At 34.7% G+C, this 21,891-nt stretch overlaps 1 protein-coding gene across 1 annotated transcript; it reads left to right on the top strand.

Annotated features, from left to right (window-relative positions):
* Nucleotides 1-13,537: 13,537 nt before the first annotated feature.
* On the top strand, nt 13,538-14,556 carry olig4 (oligodendrocyte transcription factor 4). Its single transcript, XM_056471346.1, has one exon. It carries the CDS (start codon nt 13,674-13,676, stop codon nt 14,406-14,408), a length of 735 nt encoding a protein of 244 aa, XP_056327321.1. The 5' UTR covers nt 13,538-13,673; the 3' UTR covers nt 14,409-14,556.
* The last annotated feature ends 7,335 nt before the right edge of the window (nt 14,557-21,891 follow it).

The raw sequence follows: 21,891 nt of genomic DNA, 5'->3' as shown, positions 1-21,891 counted from the left end.
CTCAGTCTATCATTCTATCTATCGTTCTATCATTTTATCTGTTTTAACTACCGTTCTATTTATTTATTTATCTGAAGGATTTTGCATTTTTTTCTTAGATTGTTTTCTGTCTCAGAATAGTTGTTGCCATAAAAACTAAAAATTTTTTCAAGTGTTTTCCTTTGTCATTCTCATTCTCTTTCTCCTTCTGTCGAGTGTGTGTGACAGTCTGTGTTCATTGTGAGGATGACCATCTGTGTGTTTCCAGCACTGCTGCGTGTGCGTGTGCGCTGATCTCTTCATTTGGATTCAAAGCCACTTCATGATGTTTAAACACAAACAGACACACACAATCAAGCACACACATTTCAGTTGAGAAGAATGTGTTACAGATGTTTTGTTACTCCCCTCCTCTGTGTGAGGTTGTGTGTGTGTGTGTGTGTGTGTGTAAAATATAGAAGTGTGGTGTATTTGTGTTTTTGGGCTTAAAGATACTTTACAAGAGGTTACAATATCATTGAGTACGTTTGCACCGACACCAAGAATCCGATTTGAACACGATTAAGACAATTCTCTAATTAAAATTCTACCATGTAAACAGCGAATTTTTAAATGACCTTAATCCGACTAAAGTCATAATTGAACTAAGCAGAAATCGGATTAAGGCTTGTGGAGTATTCCTGTTTTAGTCGCATTATTGAAGTGCAGTACAGACATGTAAACACAGCAATCAAACTATTACCGTCATGTACTGTAGGACTTTTCGCCGCATTTTGCGACAGCTTAGTCCATAAACACACATCTGTTTGACACTATTCTTTGCACCTATCGAGTCAGTAGAGGACCACAGATATCTGCATTGCGAAATGCTGAGTTTTTTTCTCTTATTCGGCATGCGGTATCAAATTCCATTAAAACAGCACTCTTCCAACAGTCCTTACTTTGTACTCGCATCCAATACCTCAGAGTTTGTCACAGGGGCATGAATGAAATGTTCCTGAATGAAAGTGAAAGTGCCAAACTGCAGTTAAAGTCGACAAATTAAAATTGAAACACCCGAAATTACATGAAACTCCGGAGGAAATGTGGATAGACCGGTGACGCAATGGCATTAATTGAATTATGTGCTCTAACATGTAAAACGGGATCATGAAAGTAACACTCAAAAAGCAACTCATGTAATAACCTTAATCATATTTTTGTCTTATTCGGATTAAGGTAAATAATGTGATTACTGATGTTCATGTAAACGTAGTCATTGACAATGATTATTGACAAATTGAAATTATTGTGCCATCGTTTTCTCAGAATGTTGACTAACTTTGGTAGGGCCACTTTACTGTCACTTCTGATCACTTGGTTTGGAGACTATAAAGCGTGGTTCTATGGGAGAACTAAACACAACTGAATCAATAGCTGTACAGATGTTTATTTATAGTGTTCTATGGAGGTCAATGGTTACAGGTTTTCAGCTTTCTTCAAAATATCTTATTTTGTGTTCAACAACAACAACAACAACAAAATTAGAAATTCATAAAGCTTAGGAATCACTTGAGTAAATAGTGAGTAAATTGCCATTTTTGAGCCTCGGCTGGGTCATTTGGCATTTCTGTGTGGAGTTTGCATGTTCTCCCCTTTTGGCGTGAGTTTCCTCTGGGTGCTTCGGTTTCCCCCACGAGTCCAAAGACATGCGCTATAGGTGAATTGGGTAAGCTAAATTGTCCGTAGTGTATGTGTGTCAATGAGAGTGAGTGGGTGTTTTCCAGTGATGGGTTGCAGCTGGAAGGGCATCCGCTGTGTAAAAAATATGCTGGATAAGTTGGCGGTTTATTCTGATGTGGCGACCCCTGATAAATAAAGGGATTAAGCCAAAAAAAGGAGCCAACTACCCGTTTTTTTCTACCCCTACCAGCTTTTGTCATTGCATTTATATTTTTTGATAAGCTATTCAGTTTCTCTCTCTGTGTGTGTGAGTGTGTTTTGATGTGGTTTGATCAATTTGATCTATTCTATCACTTTATCATTTTATTTTTTTTATTTTTGATGCATATCAATGTTTCTATTCATCATTCTATATGAATTTGTTGTTTTGTCTGTTGTTTTGTCTATCATTCAGTCATATTATCAATAATTCTATCATTTAATCGATCGTTCTATTGTTTTTTCTATTATTTTATCCATTGTTTTCCCTGTCATTTTATCTATTGTTTTATCTATCATTTTATCTGTCGTTTTCTATATTGTTTTATCGAGTGTTCTATCTTTTTATCTCATTTTTGTTCTATCATTTCATCTATCATTCTATCATTTTATCTATTGCTCTATTATTATATTAATCATTTTATCTCTGCATTTTGTATCAGTCTATCGTTCTTTCTATCGTATAATTTAATCGATAGTTCTATTGTTTTATTCTGTTGTTTCATCCATTGTTTTTTGTAGTCTGTCATTTTATTTATTGCTCTATAATTTTATTAATCATTTTATCTCTGAATTTTTATCAGTCTATCATTCTATAATTTAATTTATCCATCCATCCATCCATCCATCCATCCATCCATCCATCCATCCATCCATCCATCCATCCATCCATCCATCCATCCATCCATCCATCCATCCATCCATCCATCCATCCATCCATCCATCCATCCATCCATCCATCCAATGTTTCTTTTAAAAACCTAATTTATTATTTATTTATTCTTTTTACAATTTTTTATAGTTTCAACCAAATTAAAAGTTAAACTTATAATTAGGTGTTCACAGGAAATATTTTTTTCCATTAGTTTTTTAGTTGTTTGTCTGTTATCTGAAGGATTTAGCATATTTTTTCTGTGATTATTTTCTGCAACTCATAAAAGTTTTTTTTCCATAAAACAGTCAAATAAAAGTGCTATTATCCTTTTAAAGAATCTGAAAAAAAAAATATATATATATATATATATATATATATATATATATATATATATATATATATATATATATATATATAAATGTATGTGTATATATATATATATATATATATATATATATATATATATATATATATATATATATATATATATATATATATATATATATATATATATATATGGTTAGAACCTTGACAGTCTGAACACTGTTTCAGACTCTGAAATCTTAGAATAAATCTAGTTTTACTCAAGAAAACAAGCAAAATGTGCTTTTTATGTCTATAGCGGGGAAATAAGTATTGATCAAGTCACAATTTTTCTCAGAAAACATATTTCTAAAGGTGCCGTTGACTTGAAATTTTCCCTAGATGTTGGTAACAACCGAAGAAATCCATATATGCAAAGAAAACAAATCTAATTAGTTTACAAATTAAGTTATGAGTAATAAAATGATGCTGAGAAAGCAACACTCTGGCCTTCCTCAGTGTAAATGAATATCAAGCTTCAGTCCAGCATCTACATTAGCAGGAGGATGAAAATGAAACCAGAGTGGACATTTCAACAAGACGATGATCCAAAACACAGCCAAGGAAACTCTCAAATGCTTTCAGAGAAAGAAAATCAAGCTGTAGAATGGCCCAACCAATCACCTGACTCGAATCCAGTAGAAAATACTAAATAAAGCTCAGATTTGATAGACGAGACCCACAGAACCATCAAGATTTTACACACTGTTGAAGTCTGTGAAAAACCTCACACCTGAGCAATGCATGTGACTTCATTCTCCAAATGAGAGGCTGCGATCGCCAAAAAAGCCTTTTATAGCTCATTTTTCAGATTTGTTTTGTTTTATTTTTATGTTTGTATTGTTTGGGGTTTTTACCAAAATCTGCTTCAATTCCATGTCAACAGCTCCTTTAGAAATATTATTCCCAGGAAAAAAAGCATAACGTGTTCAGCACTTTTCCCTGCTGTATTTAACTTATTTGATCTGTTTCATGCAGTACAACGGATCTAAAAGAGAATCTCATACACGTTTATTCTTTTCCCCCTCAGCTTTTCGGCAGTGATTTTGACTCTTCTTCAGGATAAAAGCCGCTGGATGGTGAATCTGCAGGTCTGTTTTCTCCGTTTCTCCCCCTCTCTCTTGTTCTCTGGCCAATCATTCCCTGTCCTGCGCTCCCCTTTTCTCTTCTTTTCTCTTTCTCTCTTCTAGTTTGGGCTGTAATTTATGAGGTCGCAGCAGCACGAATGAAATGAAGCTTTTACAACAGACGCCTGCTGACACACTTTTAGCCCCTCTCTCTCTGTTAGGGAAAGTTATTGGGCTTGTTAGTAACGCTCATAAAAAGCTCGAGGCCGTTCACACTGGGCTTGTCATGATGTAGTTTAGTTAATGGCATTGTTTCAGCAGGGTGAAGTTAATAAATCACTAACTCCTCAGTGAGCTGCACACCCACACACACACACACACATTCACACACTCTCAAATAACTCATGCCTTTCCCTCCAGGATATTTGTTAAACTTTTAGTTAGCGTTTTTGTGTTGTATGATACTCTATTCACACTGCATTTTACCAAGTGGTTGTTAATTTGGAAGCACTTGAATAGGTTTATTATAATATAATATAATATAATATAATATAAAATAATATAAATTAATATAATATATAATATAATATAATATAATATAATATAATATAATATAATATATAATATAATATAATATAATATAATATAATATAATATAATATAATATATAATATAATATAATATATAATATAATATAATATAATATAATATATAATATAATATAATATAATATATAATATAATATAATATAATATAATATAATATATAATATAATATAATATAATATAATATAATATATAATATAATATAATATATAATATAATATAATATAATATAATATAATTATAAATTAAACTATAATAGTATTCAATAAACATTACAATAAATCTGTGTTGTTAATATGAATAAATAAATAAAAATGTAATACAATATATTTAAAAATTAAATGTTATAATTTAAACATTAACAAAATAGTATTTAATAAACATTACAATTAAATCAGTCTTAATTTTAAAGCACGTGTGAATAGGTATATTATATTGTAATATAATATAATATAATATAATATAATATAATATAATATAATATAATATAATATAAAATTGATGTGATCCAAGGTCTGTGAAGAGATGATGCCAAGCTATCCATAATCCTGGACCAGGCCGTATCTTGAGCAGATGCTGTGGCGGTCATGGAGGAGCGGAGAGCATGAGACCGATTCCTGAAAAACCGCAGTGACAGACGAGTCTTTGCATTGGTCCCGTGGGCCAGCCTGAACACCCGCTGGTGAGCTACTCACATCTGCGTGTTCTTTATGGACGTCCAGCGTTCTCCAGCCTCTGGCGCCTAGACTGCAACTCTGCACAAGAAGTTTGGTCAGAGGAGAAATGGTCATGCCCAACTGAGCCTGGTTTCTCTTGAGGTTTTCTACTTCACTTTCGTCAGTTGGTGAAGTTAAACCACTGGCTTGCTTGGTTTGGGACTTGTGGAGCTGCGCATGGATGGATTTGCTCTTCAGTGTTTGAACTTTCAGCAATGAATATTAAACCACACTGAACTGAAATAAACTGATCTTCAACTCTGAAAACAGTTTCAATTTACTAGAACTTCTTTGTTAAGTTGCTTTGACACAATCTACATTGTAAAAGTGCTATAGATATAAAGATGAATTGAATTGAAAAAAAAAATATTATAATTAAATATTAAACATAATAATAGTATTTAATGATAGTATTTATTTAATAAACATTACAAAAAATCTGTAAATTTGAAGGCAATTAAGTAAAATTAGAATATGACAAAAAAATAAAATGTTATAATTAAACCTTATAAATATTAATAATAATAATAATAATATGTGATTCATTTATTTCTTTATTTTATTTTACCCATTTATTTATTAAAATTTTAAATATATATATTACTGTGAGTTCATATTTTTAATCCAATGTATAAACATTACAAGAAATAAGTGCATTATATTTAGTATATTAGTATACTAAATAGTATATTAATTAATTATTATATATAGAGTTGAAGTCAGAATTATTAGACCCCCTTTTAATTATTATTATTTTTTTCAAAATTATGTTTAACAGATTCAGGAAATTTTCACAGTTAACAAATTTTCATAATTAAAACTATCATGTTTAGAAATGTGTTGAAAAAAAATCTTCTCTCTGTTAAACAGAAATTTGGGAAAAAAAAAATAAACGGGGGCTAATAATTCAGGGGGGCTAATAATTCTGACTTTAACTGTACATACATACATACATACATACATACATATTTATTTGAATTATCATTGTGTGTGTGTGTGTATGTGTATGTGTGTGTGTGTTAGTTCAGAAGTTCCTATTGACTTTTTAAATCTTTTTGCAAATTTGTAAGGGGATAGTTTGCGAAAAAATTTTAATGATTTCATCATTTACTCTCCCTCATGTGTTTTGTGTGTGTTTTTTCAGTGTTTATGAGTTTCTTTCTTCTGTTGAATACAAAAGAAGATAATTTGAAGAATGCTGGTGCTGGCACCTATTGCCTATAGTAGGAGAGAAAATACTATTGAAGTCAATGGGTGCCAGCAGCATTAAAACAAAAAGAGTAAACGATAGCAGAAGCTTTTATTTTAAGGGAATTATGCCTTTAATTGTTTTTAAAAAATTACATCAGGGATATTAACGTAACAATTATCACAATCTAATTCAAATCTCATGGACTTGAATGTTTTTTGTCTGCTTTGTGACAGTATCAGAGTAATTTATCCAGCTGTTACTGTATTGGTGATGGGCACTGTGACTCAGTGGTTAGCACTGTGGCCTCACAGCAAGAAGGTTGTTGGTTTGAGCCCCAGCTGGGTCAGTTGGCATTTCTGTGTGGAGTTTGCATGTTCTCCCCATGTTGGCGTGGGTTTCCTTCGGATGCTCCGGTTTCCCCCACAGCCCAAAGAAATGCGCTATAGGTGAATTGGGTAAACTAAATTGGCCGTAGTGAATGGGTGTGAATGAGTGTGTATGGGTGTTTCCCAGTACTGGGTTGCAGCTGGAAGGGTATCTGCTGCGTAATACGTATGCTGGATAAGTTGGTGGTTCATTCTGCTGTGGTGAATAAGAGACTAAGTCAACGGAAAATGAAAGACTGTATTGATGATTGAATGTTCACTGAAAGTCTCGATAAGCAGCATTAACTCTGGATCTCAGCAGCTTAAGATCTGTGTGTGTTTCTCTCTCTCTCTCTCTCTCTCTCTCTCTCTCTCTCTCTCTCTCTCTGTGTGTGTGTGTGTGTGTGTGTGTGTGTGTGTGTGTGTGTGTGTGTGTGTGTGTGTATGTGTCTAATCCTCACTGATCTGTTGTGAACACACACTCGCGCCGCTGATAATACTCTCGTTTTCTGCTCACCTGAACAGAGACAATCTCCGTCTAACACACACACACACACACACACACACAAGGGTCTTTAACATCGGCTTAGGAAAGTCAAACACTTTAATTCCAAGTTAAAGACACACAGATTAGTTATAAAGGAGGCCGAGGAGTGAAGAGATACTCTTTCATCCATTCATGAGCTCGTCTTTCTCTCTGCCATCTTCTTGCTGTGTGGCCTGTGGAGAAAGTAAACACATGAATGACAATCAAGATCTTAAACATTCTCGTGTATTCATAAGCACACACACACACATTCACAGATGGACATCTGAACACTGGTTAAGATTTTAGGCTAGCTCACACTCGAATCTGTTATTGGTAACATCTGACTCATGCATAAATCTTGAAAATAGTCTACAGGCTCTATTTTAACGAGGCTCAGAGTCTAAAGCGCATGCTGCAAAAGTATTAACCCTCTACCGCATACATTATGATGAATCAATAAATAAGAATATTTGACTGTTTTTATTTTCTTAAAGGGCTTAACTTGAAGTGCTGTAAAATAAATGGAAACATTTATTGTTTAAGGTACTTTATGATGTGTTGACATATGGCAACAACGTCCAACAGTGGATCTAACTTAGACATGTCAAATGTAAAACTTTCCTTATAATTAGTAATTTTGTTGTTTGAAATGATTTAGTTGGTGTTGCAGTATTATAAACTTTAACACAGAACTTATAAATCACACCTTATACATACTTTCCAATAACTCATGTTCAATTCAATTCAGCTTTATTTGTATAGCGCTTATACAATGTAGATTGTGTCAAAGCAGCTTCACATAAAAGGTCACAGTAAATAGGAACAGTGTAGTTCAGTTTGTAGTGTTTAAGTTCAGTTCAGTTTAGCTCAGTTCAGTGTGGTTTAATAATCACTACTGAGAGTCCAAATACTGAAGAGCAAATCCAACGATGCGCAGCTCTACAGATCCCGAACCATGCAAGCTAGTGGCGACAGCGGAGAGGGAAAAAAACTTCACTAATGGCGGAAGTGAAGAAAAAAAACCTTGAGAGAAACCAGGCTCAGTTGGACACGACCATTTTGATTTCTCCGCTGGCCAAACGTCTTGTGCAGAGCTGCAGTCTCAGCGGCGGAGGCTGGAAGCTGGCCTCAGCGAAGACTCGTCTGTCTCTGGAGCGTCACAGGAATCAGTCTCATGTTCTCCACTCCTCCATGACCACCACAGTAGCTGCTCAGGATTCGGCCTGGTCCAGGATATGGAAACCTTGGGATCATCTCGTCGTTGGTCTTGGATCGAATCAGTGACTCTGCATAGTCTGAGGGCCTCTGGGAAAGTATCTCCAGGTGGAAATGGAGAATAAAGAAAATAATTAGCGTAGCTGATGTTCATAGTGTACATAAACGAGATGCAGAAACCTGTGTGGGAACCCGCGTGCATTTAGTGTATGCTTTACTAAACAGATAGGTCTTTAATCTAGTTTTGAATTGGGAGAGTGTGTCTGAGCCTCGGATGTTGTCAGGAAGGCTATTCCAGAGTTTAGGAGCTATAAATGAGAAGACTCGAACTCCTTTACTATGTTCCAACAGTTTTCGTTTATTCCATTATTTTTTAGTGGGAGGGGGCGACGCAGTGGCGCAGTAGGTAGTGCTGTCGCCTCACAGCAAGAAGGTCGCTGGTTCGAGTCTCAGCTGGGTCAATTGGCATTTCTGTGTGGAGTTTGCATGTTCTCCCTGCATTCATGTGGGTTTCCTCTGGGTGCTCCGGTTTCCCCCACAGTCCAAAGACATGCGGTACAGATAAATTAGGTTGGCTAAGTTGTCCATAGTGTATGACTGTGAATGAGTGTGTATAAATGTTTCCCAGAGATGGGTTGCAGCTGGAAGGGCATCCGCTGCGTAAAACATGTGCTGGATAAGTTGGCGGTTCTTTCCGCTGTGGCGACCCTGGATTAATAAAGGGACTAAGTCGAAAAGAAAATGAATGAATGAATTTTTTGCTGAATATTATTGAAAACAAACATAATAATGTTTTATCATATATACAACATACAGTGAATATAAATATTTTCTCCAGTAAATATTATAACAAATAAATAACAAGTCTAGTATATCCAGATGCATCAGAATAATGTGGCTACTAGCTAGCAATATTTATTTATTATACTAGATACCATGTATGCACCTCGGACGTTATCAGGAAAGCTATTCCAGAGTTTAGGAGCTATAAATGAGAAGGCTCGACCTCCTTTACTCGACTTTGCTATTCTAGGTACTACCAGAAGCCCTGAGTTTTGAGACCTTAAAGAGCGAGTTGGATTGTAGCGAGACAGAAGATTGGTTAGATAAACAGGAGCTAGATTATTTAAAGCTTTATATGTAAGAAGCAATATTTTAAATTCAATACGAAACTTTACAGGCAGCCAGTGTAAGGAGGATAAAATTGGTGTGATGTGATCAAATTTTCTAGACCTGGTAAGAACTCTGGCAGCTGCATTTTGTACTAATTGAAGTTTGTTAATAGAGGATGCTGGGCAGCCAGCAAACAGTGCATTACAGTAGTCCAGCCTAGAAGTCATAAAAGCATGGACAAGCTTTTCTGCATCTGATATGGATAGCATACTTCGTAATTTAGCAATATTTCTCAGATGAAAGAAGGCAGTATTGGGTGTAATGAATGTAGGCATGACTGCTGGTAGATGTAGAGGATGTGTTGATGCTCTGCTCTCATTAGTGATGATTTTCATTCAGAGATCTGCAGTTACTCTGGATCTGAGCCCACAACATGCCAAAAGCCCATATGTTCTTCACTCGAGACACACACGCACACATACACGCATACAAACACACGTATACAAACACACGCACAAAAGCACACACATGCAGACACAAGCACATGTATGGACATGCATCTGCACAAATACACACACGCAAGCATACACGCATAAACACACAAATACACACATATGCACAAACGCATACAAGCACACAAACAAATACACACATTCACAAATACACAAATACACACCCACACACAAGCATACACGCACACAAACACACACACACACACACACACAAGCACACACATATACACACACACAAAATAACACATACCCACACGCGCGCACAAGCCCACACACGCATACACAGGGTGTGTGTGTGTGTGTGTGTGTGTGTGTGTGTGTGTGTTAAAGTGTGTAATGGAGATGTTAATGATTCCTGTGAAAGCAGTGCAGTGTTTCTGTGTTCCTCCTCTGTCCTCCACAGGGGTGTTCTCACAGCCTCTTCACTCTCTATAGAGTCTAATGCTGGTGTCTTTAGTGCCAAGTTAAAGTGTATCCAGACTGCTTGTAAAACATCCTCCTCAAGTTTACACACCTCACTGAGAAAGAAATAATGTTAAGTCAACCCAAGAACACTTCACTGGGTAACAACAGTTAAAGTTAACATGAGCTAACAATTAACACTTAAGCTTTTTTAAATGTTATACTCTAAAAATACTGGGGTGTTGTAGCCTAGTGTTGGGTAAAATATGAGTAAACTCAACCGTTGGTTTAAAAAGTGTTATTTAATTAAAAATAAACCAAGATTGGTCAATTTTGACCCAACACTGGGTTCAAAAAATGCATTTGTTCAAAAATCAAAGTTGTATGTGTTAACATTGGGGTAATACACTGCATTGTAAAAGTTGAATTTTTAATAAATATAGCATGTTCTAATGTTATTAAAAAAAGCTATATACATATTTAAAATATATGTATAAATTATATATATATTTAAAAGTTATATTTATTTATTTTTTTAAATAATTCGTTTTTATTGATTTTTGTAGGAACATATAACCAGTAAGAAAAAAAAATACACATTCCACTCGTGTGTGTGTATATATATATATATATATTCATAAAAATATAAACTTATCTTCACCAATAAAATAAAATAAAAAATAAAAAATGAAATAAAATGAAAGGTTGCCAACATACTACCTGATAAAAGTCTTGTCGCCTATCCAAGTTTTAGGAACAGCAAATAATAACTCGACTTCTAGTTGATCATTTGGTATCAGAAGTGGCTTACATGAAAGGCAAAGGCCTCTAGATTACGCTTATTTTACCAAAATAAAACATGATCATGCCTTGATTTTTATCTATTTAATTAGGACAGTAAGGTCTGACTTTGCCTAGACAAAAGTCTTGTCACTTAACAGAAATAATGTCCAGTATAGAATATAAAGTCATGCTGCAGTGGAAACAGAATGAATATTGTGTATGACTCCATCATGAGCTTGGAGGACTGCATCCAGACATCTCTGCAATGAAGTTTTTTTTCCCTCTCCGCTGTCGCCACTGGCTTGCATGTTTCGGGATCTGTAGAGCTGCGCATCGTTGGATTTGCTCTTCAGTATTTGGACTCTCAGTAGTGATTATTAAACCACACTGAACTGAGCTAAACTGAACTGAACTTAAAACACTACAAACTGAACTACACTGTTCCTATTTACTGTGACCTTTTATGTGAAGCTGCTTTGACACAATCTACATTGTATAAGCGCTATACAAATAAAGGTGAATTGAATTGAAAAAAAAATTGACCCAAATCACTTATTAATAAAGTCATCTGGAATGGCAAAGAAAGCGTTCTTGGAAGACTTTATCAAGATTCTTTGGATTCATCTTCAATGCCTCCTCCTTAATCTTACCCCAGACATGCTCAATAATGTTCATGTCTGGTGACTGGGCTGGCCAATCCTGGAGCACCTGGACCTTCTTTACTTTCAGGAACTTTGATGTGGAGGCTGAAGTATGAAAAGGAGCGCTATCCTGCTGAAGAATTTGCCCTCTTCTGTGGTTTGTAATGTAATGGGCAGCACAAATGTCTTGATACCTCAGGCAGTTGATGTTGCCATCCACTCTGCAGATCTCTCGCACGCCCCATACTGAATGTAATCCCAAACCATGATTTTTTCCTTCACCAAACTTTACTGATTTGAGAATCTTGGGTCCATGCGGGTTCTTCTGTAGTATTTGTGATGATTGGGATGCAGTTCAAAAGATGATTAGTCTGAAAAATCTACCTTCTAACACTTTTTCAAATGATCTACTAGAAGTCAAGTTATTATTTGTTGCTCTTACAACTGGGATCGAAATATATAATTTATTTTTAAAATATCAAAATATTTCAATTGAAATATTTCTAAAGCATTTAACTTTCACCTTGATATTATAAGGCGGATGTATACCTGGCCGAATTGCACAGTAGGTGACGAGAACGACTCAGACCCCTGGTCTAATGCGCCACCTGGCTTGAGAAACCCGTTCTCAAAGACTTACTTTAAGTCATTATTTGCTGCGCATCGATAGATTTGCTCTTCAGTGTTTGGACTCTAGTGATTATTAAACCACACTCAACTGAGCTAAACTGAACTGAACTAAAACTCTGAAAACCGAACTGACACAGTTTCAATTTACTATGATCTTCTATGTGAAGCTGCATTGATACAATTTACTTTGTAAAAGCGCTATAGAAATAAAGGTGAATTGAATTGAATTATTTGGGTAGCACACATATTCTGAATACCTTCGGCAGAATTCAAATGAGCCATTTTAATCTAAATTAATCTAGATTAATTCCAAGATTACAGTGATATTAATCTAGATTAAATGCCCACCTATAATATATATATACATGTAATTTTAATATTGAAATGAATGCTGCAATATTCCAAACTGTTTTTAAGCAGTTCACAAACCGTTATAACGCATTCTCAAGAAACAGCAAACCCCGTCTGTAAGCTGTAAAGACTTATTTAAATTTAGACCACATTAAAACTCTAGCAACTATTTTATTTTTTGTATTTATTAATATTAATTTATATGAGAAAATCTAAATAATATATAAATGGATGCTTTAATATGATTACCAGTTGTTAAGTTGCTCCCAAACCATTTTAACACCTTCCCAAAACAAAAAGTCCCATCTGTGAGCTGTTACTTACATTTAGAGCACATTAAAACTCAAGCAACTATTACAAACACAAGTTCCAGTTGTTTTTGCACATATGTGTGCCTGCTAGCTGTTGAGGGGTGTGCGTGTGTGTTTTGTGGAGGCGTGTGTATTCCCATGAAGGGGTGTGTGTGGGGGTGAAAGTGTGTCCCCTCTGTCATTGGCTCTGGGCCTAATGTCACATTATGCATCTCATTGTGTCTTTGTGATGCTGAGCAGTATAAATACAGCCCTCTCAGCCGTTCACACACTCATTCCTGATCCCTCACTCCAAGCGGATAGTTTCTGAGAAGACTTTCAAAGATGGATTCAGACGCGAGCTCCACGTGCAGTCGCTCCTCCTCACCAGATCTTGCAGTGGATTCCGGCTTTTTCTCCAACAAGATGTTCCAGGCCTACGGGGAAACGGTGCAGCAGACATCGGAAAAAGGGTTGCAAAACGCCGGGAAGACTCGCACTCGGGCTGATCTCTCCAAAGACGACCTGCAAGATCTACGCTTGAAAGTGAACAGCCGTGAGCGCAAACGAATGCATGACCTCAACCAGGCTATGGACGGGCTCCGTGAGGTCATGCCGTATGCTCAGGGACCTTCTGTACGCAAGCTGTCCAAAATCTCCACCCTGCTGCTCGCCAGAAACTACATCCTCATGCTGTCCAGCTCTCTGGAGGAGATGAAGAAGCTAGTAGGCGATGTGTATGGAGCGAACGCTCAGAGTCACTCTGCAAGACGGGTTTTACCACCAACTTCAGCTGCTCCAGCTACACAGTTACCGCTGCTTTCATTGGCCCCATCACTGCATCCTTTAGTGGGCAGCACCTCCGCTTTGAGCCACACTACTGCAAATGGAGCTCAAACCCCTCATTCTCCACCCTCCACCGGGTATCTGGGTTTCCCTGCTCTTCCTACACTTCTAAAAGACCCTCTTCATCTTTCTAGTGGCTACAGGCATTTCCCGGGTATGCCATGCCCTTGTTCTCTGTGCCAGCCTCTCCCTGCTTCCACAGCCAGCCTGCACGGCCTCTCCATGGGAAAGTGATTCAGGCGAGGCCCAGGCTTCAGGCCTGAAGTAGGCCGAAGTTGAATTTCGGACTCTGAAAACATCCGGATGTGTTTCTAGATGTTGTGTAAAGACTGTAAATGTTCTGTACAGAATTCTTTTCATACAATCTGCTGCTATTTTTATACTGAGGAATGTTTTGTAATTGAGTATGAATGTTTTTTTATGTTGAGTAGTTTGCTGTTTGAACATATTTGCTTTCTTCTATGTTCTTTGTAGCAAAGACGGCAATGGAAAAGATGTATAGTTTTGTTGCTTAAATTAAACATCTATTATTATAATCTCCTGTTGTTGTTTTTTTGCTGTCTTCATTTTATCTGTTATTTGATCATCAAAAGTGGCTAAATTAATTGACACTTTTCACAAGACGGTCATCATAATCTTAAATCTTTGAAAGTTTTTAATTTTTACATAAAAAACATGAACATTTATATGCAAATATTTAAGTCAAATTACAAAAAATGAATAACCACTTATGCGAGGTGTTTCTAATGCAGCGTCTATGGGGCTAAGAGTAAATTTGATGTTTTTCTCTCGTCTGTCTTCTGTTATCATTCTCACTCATTTTTTCCCCTTTTCTGAAACTCTTGATAACACCATCTTGGAGTTTTTCGTTTAATATTTCAGACACACATAGGATTGTGAATTTTGTTGTTGTTGTTGTACTCTCCCATTCACTGCGCTCTAAGTTTACCAAGCTATGATGCCTTCCGCTACTGGGAAACCTGGACATGTGGAAAGGGTCTATTCAAGCTCTAATCAGTTTTGATAGAGCTACTGTAGCAACGCTTTACAATGAGGTTTTGTTGGATTATGCTTTAGCAAATATTAACTGCACTATTAATGATTCATTTTTACGCAATACAATATTTATACGTAATATTTACTTCTAAATATGTATAATAATAATGGTATAATATAATTACTTACAAATTAAACTGTATTGTACAGCGATATAGCGGATTTACTGATCTGTTTACAAAGGTCAACACAAAAGGTTAATAGAATATTACTTAAAATAATAATAGAAAATAAAATAATAAAATATTTATACAATATTTTAGATTAACCAATTTAATACTTTCATTATTCACTTGCTGACTTTGGAAATTGTGATTAGATAATTCAGATTTGTCCCAAAAGTAAACATTATTATTATCAAAAATGATATGGATGGATGGACGGACGGACGGACGGACTGACGGACAGATAGACAGACAGACAGACAGACAGACAGACAGACAGACAGATAGACAGATAGACAGATAGATAGATAGATAGATAGACAGACAGACAGACAGACAGACAGACAGACAGACAGACAGACAGACAGAGAGACCGATAGACAGATAGATAGATAGATAGATAGATAGATAGATAGATAGATAGATAGATAGATAGATAGATAGATAGATAGATAGATAGATAGACAGACAGACAGACAGACAGAGAGATAGATAGATAGATAGGCAGACAGACAGACAGACAGACAGACAGACAGACAGACAGACAGACAGACAGACAGATAGATAGATAGATAGATAGATAGATAGATAGATAGATAGATAGATAGATAGATACAGTACATACATGCATACCCTGCTGAAAAATCCAGCTTAAACCAGCCTAGGCTGGTTGGCTGGTTTTAGCTGGTTGACCAGCCTGGTTTTAGAGGGGTTTTGGCCATTTCCAGGCTGGTTTCTAGCCATTTCCAGCCTGGTCCTAGCTGGTCGGCTGGAAAATGACCAGCTAAATCCAGCTAAAACCAGCTTGACCAGCCTGGTTTAAGCTGGACATAGCTGGTTTTGGCTGGGATCCCAGCCTGGCTAGGCTGGTCAAGCTGGTTTTAGCTGGTCATTTTCCAGCCTGACCAGCTAGGACCAGGCTGGAAATGGCTAGAAACCAGCCTGGAAATGGCCAAAACCCCTCTAAAACCAGGCTGGTCAACCAGCTAAAACCAGCCAACCAGTCTAGGCTGGTTTAAGCTGTTTTTTTCAGTAGGGTAGGGTTCCACATTATTCTTACATGTTGTCTCAACACAAATTGAATAAGTTAACTTAAATTTAGGTGGATTGAACATAAAACAATAAAGTTGTCCTCTAAATATCTCAATACAGTAATTGTGTTGCTTCAACATATTTTAAATAAGTAGTTTGAACAAGCAGCAAAAATCTAGAAATATTTATAAAATATAGATTATATAAATATAGATATCTATAAAGTATGGGTGTTTCCCAGTGATGGGTTGCAGCTGGAAGGGCATCCGCTGCGTAAAACATATGCTGGATTAGTTGGTGGTTCATTCCGCTGTGGCGACCCCAGATTAATAAAGGGAAAGCCAAAAAGAAAATGAATGAATGAAGATATCTATAAAATTTAGATGCAGACAGACAGACAGACAGATAAAACAAATGTAAATAATGCGAACGGTCAACCTATAGTGAGGTAGATAAATCTAATACAAGTAGACTGACTGAAATAATGAGGTGCTAAAACACCAGCTGCTCATCTGTTCTGAGATCAAGTGTCAGCACTTATCCGCGTCAGTGTATTTCATGATATATATGAATATAAAATGAGTCCATATGCTTTCATCCCGCACCATTAACGCAATATTGCCCACACCGTGTTTATGTTTGTAGCATATGCTAACAAACACAGCCACAGCTTCAGCGCACGATAAACCGCCGCCGTTGGACTGAACCATCTGTACGGAGACTAGTTAATGTATGAAGTAGAAAGAGGGCCAGACCTCGCGGAGCCCGGGGCCTTCTCTCAGCCATCAATCAGTGGGACGGAGACGCAAGCTGTCGCCAGGTTGGCGCGTCAGCATTGTGCAGCACACGCAGGGGACGGCCAGCGCTTCTTTTCATGTTCCTACACGAAGATTTGTCACTGTCCAATAAAGCTGTGATCATATTCAGGCCGTCCTCGCTGGGAGCCGTTTGCATGAGGGGCTCTGACAGCTGTGCGCACCATCATTTGTTAACCGGAGAGATCAGGGAGGACGTTTGATGATGTTTCTGAGTTTATGATATGAGCGATGGTTGGAGGTGAAGGTGTGGAATAATGGGCTCATTGAAGCAGGGTTCAAATGAGCTTGATGTAGATGGGCGGCGTGCTTTTTTATGTGTGATTCAGTTAACATGGACTGCCTTTCAAATGTTTGGCCATCATGTAAAATGGAGTTACCATAGAGTTACTTACCAGGAGTTTGTGTGTTGTTTTTAGTCAAAATATCTTAGACGCATTTTCTATAGACAAGTAAAACAACAAAAAAAATGTTTTCAGAAAAAGCAAGTGAATTTTAAGCAGGTTTTTACTTTCCCCAGTGGGTTTTTCACACGTTAATACTGCTTTTCAAATGTTCGGTGGTCATGTAAAAGTGATTTCACTGCAGAACAAGCTTATCTTACTAAGAGTCAACAGATATCTAAAATTCTTTTTAAAAAAAAGAAGTATTTTCTATAGACAAGTCAAAAAAAGAAAGATAAAAACATCAATTTTAAGCAAGTGTTTTACTTAAATAATCTGCCAATGTGTTGAGTAAATACACTTGTTTTTAGATTATATACTTACTCCACAGGTTATTTAGATTGTTTAAAGCAGAAACTCAAAAGGAAACGTAACTATTTTACTTTCTGTCTGTTTAGTAATTCATATATTCATGAAAAAACAATGCTTTTAAGCCTTTGTGTTGTTTTTAGTCAAAATATCAAAAAATTCCTAAATCAAGATGCATTTTCTATTGAAAAGTTTTGTTGTTTTCCAAAACAAAATTCAGTTTTAAGCAAGTTTATACTTGTAAAATATTCTGCCAGTGGGTTAAGTAAAATTAACCTGTTTTAATATTATATTACCCACACCACTGGCAGATTATTTAGATTGTTTTTAGTAAAATTAACTTGTTTTAATATTATATTACCCACACCACTGGCAGATTATTTAGATTGTTTTAGTAAAATTAACTTGTTTTAATATTATATTACCCACACCACTGGCAGATTATTTAGTTTGTATTAAGTAAAATTAACTTGTTTTAATATTATATTACCCACACCACTGGCAGATTATTTAGATTGTATTAAGTAAAATTAACTTGTTTTAATATTATATTACCCACACCACTGGCAGATTATTTAGATTGTTTTAAGTAAAATTAACTTGTTTTAATATTATATTACCCACACCACTGGCAGATTATTTAGATTGTATTAAGTAAAATTAACTTGTTTTAATATTATATTACCCACACCACTGGCAGATTATTTAGATTGTTTTAAGTAAAATTAACTTGTTTTAATATTATATTACCCACACCACTGGCAGATTATTTAGATTGTTTTAAGTAAAATTAACTTGTTTTAATATTATATTACCCACACCACTGGCAGATTATTTAGTTTGTATTAAGTAAAATTAACTTGTTTTAATATTATATTACCTACACCACTGGCAGATTATTTAGATTGTTTTTAGTAAAATTAACTTGTTTTAATATTATATTACCCACACCACTGGCAGATTATTTAGTTTGTATTAAGTAAAATTAACTTGTTTTAATATTATATTACCCACACCACTGGCAGATTATTTAGATTGTTTTAAGTAAAATTAACTTGTTTTAATATTATATTACCTACACCACTGGCAGATTATTTAGATTGTTTTAAGTAAAATTAACTTGTTTTAATATTATATTACCTACACCACTGGCAGATTATTTAGATTGTATTAAGTAAAATTAACTTGTTTTAATATTATATTACCCACACCACTGGCAGATTATTTAGATTGTTTTAAGTAAAATTAACTTGTTTTAATATTATATTACCCACACCACTGGCAGATTATTTAGATTGTATTAAGTAAAATTAACTTGTTTTAATATTATATTACCCACACCACTGGCAGATTATTTAGATTGTTTTTAGTAAAATTAACTTGTTTTAATATTATATTACCCACACCACTGGCAGATTATTTAGATTGTATTAAGTAAAATTAACTTGTTTTAATATTATATTACCTACACCACTGGCAGATTATTTAGATTGTTTTAAGTAAAATTAACTTGTTTTAATATTATATTACCTACACCACTGGCAGATTATTTAGTTTGTTTTGAGTAAAATTAACTTGTTTTAATATTATATTACCCACACCACTGGCAGATTATTTAGATTGTTTTAAGTAAAATTAACTTGTTTTAATATTATATTACCTACACCACTGGCAGATTATTTAGATTGTATTAAGTAAAATTAACTTGTTTTAATATTATATTACCTACACCACTGGCAGATTATTTAGATTGTTTTAAGTAAAATTAACTTGTTTTAATATTATATTACCCACACCACTGGCAGATTATTTAGATTGTTTTAAGTAAAATTAACTTGTTTTAATATTATATTACCCACACCACTGGCAGATTATTTAGATTGTTTTAAGTAAAATTAACTTGTTTTAATATTATATTACCCACACCACTGGCAGATTATTTAGATTGTTTTAAGTAAAATTAACTTGTTTTATTATTATATTACCCACACCACTGGCAGATTATTTAGTTTAAGTAAAACTAACTTGTTTTAATGTTATATTTCTTACACTACTTGCAGATTATTTAGTTTGTTTTAAGCAGATACTCGAAATTCACTTACTTTTGACCTTTTTTTCTGAAAAAAGACAGAGAGGTTTAAGTTTTAAAAATGCTTAGGATATTTGGACGAGAAGAAAGACATCTAATCTAAGTAAGTATTTGGCGGTCATTTAAAACTGAAAAAATGTTTTTCTCACCAGGAGTTTTGTGCTTTTAGTCAAAACATCTGTAAATGGTTAAATCAAGAAGCATTTACTACACTCAATTGACTTTTGCTGCTTGTTCAAACAACTTATTTAGTATGAGTTCAACCAGCATTGAACTCTAAGTTTTGTTTGAGACAACTTAATTGTTTTATGTTCAACGCACTTAGATTTGTAAAAAACAATTAAGTTAACTTAATTGATTTGTGTTAGGACAACATGAAAGAACTGTGTGGAACCAAAAAATATTTACAGTGAAAACAAGTCAATTCTAAGATTTATATGAAACAAGCAAAATAATCTGCCAGTGGATTAAATAAAATATAATTGTTTTAATATTACATTACCTAGCTCACTGTCAGATTATGTCACTTTTGTGTTTAGGAGAAACTTATTTAATTTAGACTTTTTTTTCTGAAAATAAGACAAATATGTTTATTTGTCTTGAAAATGCGTCTGGATTTAAGAATTTTAAGATATTCTCTTTAAAACAACACAAACACTATAAGAAAAGCATTTTGTGCAGTGAATTGAAATAAATGAAAGCTTTAGTTCAGCAATATTGCATTAAATTGATCACAATTCACAATATGTTGCAATAATTTAAATAAATGCGTTATTTTGAACTTTCTGTTCATCACAGATTCAGGAAAAAATGCATTGGGGATTTTTAATAATGCATCTTAAGCTGCAAATCATATTGTAATGTTTTTTGAAGGATTGTATGACTGAAGGCTGGAATAATGATGCTGAATTTTCAGCTTTGCCTTTGCAATTACTTTATAAAATATATTTAAATACACTTTGGCGTGCAAAAAAGACTTTGTTAAAAGGTTTTAAGAGGTGGTGTTTGGAAAACAAGTTTGGTTATTCATACGTGTTGATATTTTTTTGCCATCAGATTTTTTCAATTGTTCAAATTAAACAGTTGTAATAATATTACAATAAAACTATAATAATAATAAAAATATACATCAGCAATATATTTTATAAAATAAACGTAAATGTAAAAAAAAAAAAATTACAAATACAAACTTTGCATTTAGTCCGTATTACACCCAGAATTGGGTTGAGATTACCCAGCATTTTTTAGAGTGTGACAGTAAAGGCATTTACATTATATTTAATATATATTGTTAAAGACAACTCTCTCCTCTGCAGTATGTGTCATTTATTCAGTTTTTATTTTTATTAAATTTTTATGTGTGGTTATCAGTTGACTTCTTATGTTTAATCCAGAGAATATTAGTCATAAAACATATTATACTTATAATAAAACATTTAATTCTTATGTTTTTACATAGTCAATGCAATATGGAAACACTCACAATATGAAAGTAAAATTACACAACACACAGTGATACAGCACACTAGAGTGTGTGCTGCTCACAGATACTGTAAATCATCAAAACGACTCTGATGTTATATATTTTTTGGGATATATTTATATATTATATAGTATTAGTATATTTGGGACTAATGACTACATGATCAGCGCGGCATGGTGGCTCAGTGGTTAGCACTGTTGCCTCACAGCAAGAAGGTCGCTGGTTTGAGTCCTGGCTGGGTCAGTTGGCATTTCTGTGTAGAGTTTGTTTGCATGTTCTCGCTGTGTTGGCGTGGGTTTCCTCTGGGTGCTCCGGTTTTCCCCACA

The sequence above is a fragment of the Danio aesculapii genome, chromosome 13 (genome assembly GCF_903798145.1).
Source record: "Danio aesculapii chromosome 13, fDanAes4.1, whole genome shotgun sequence".
Taxonomy (NCBI): domain Eukaryota; kingdom Metazoa; phylum Chordata; class Actinopteri; order Cypriniformes; family Danionidae; genus Danio; species Danio aesculapii.
The sequence above is the reverse complement of the archived record's forward strand: the minus strand, read 5'-3'. Positions and strand labels throughout refer to the sequence as shown.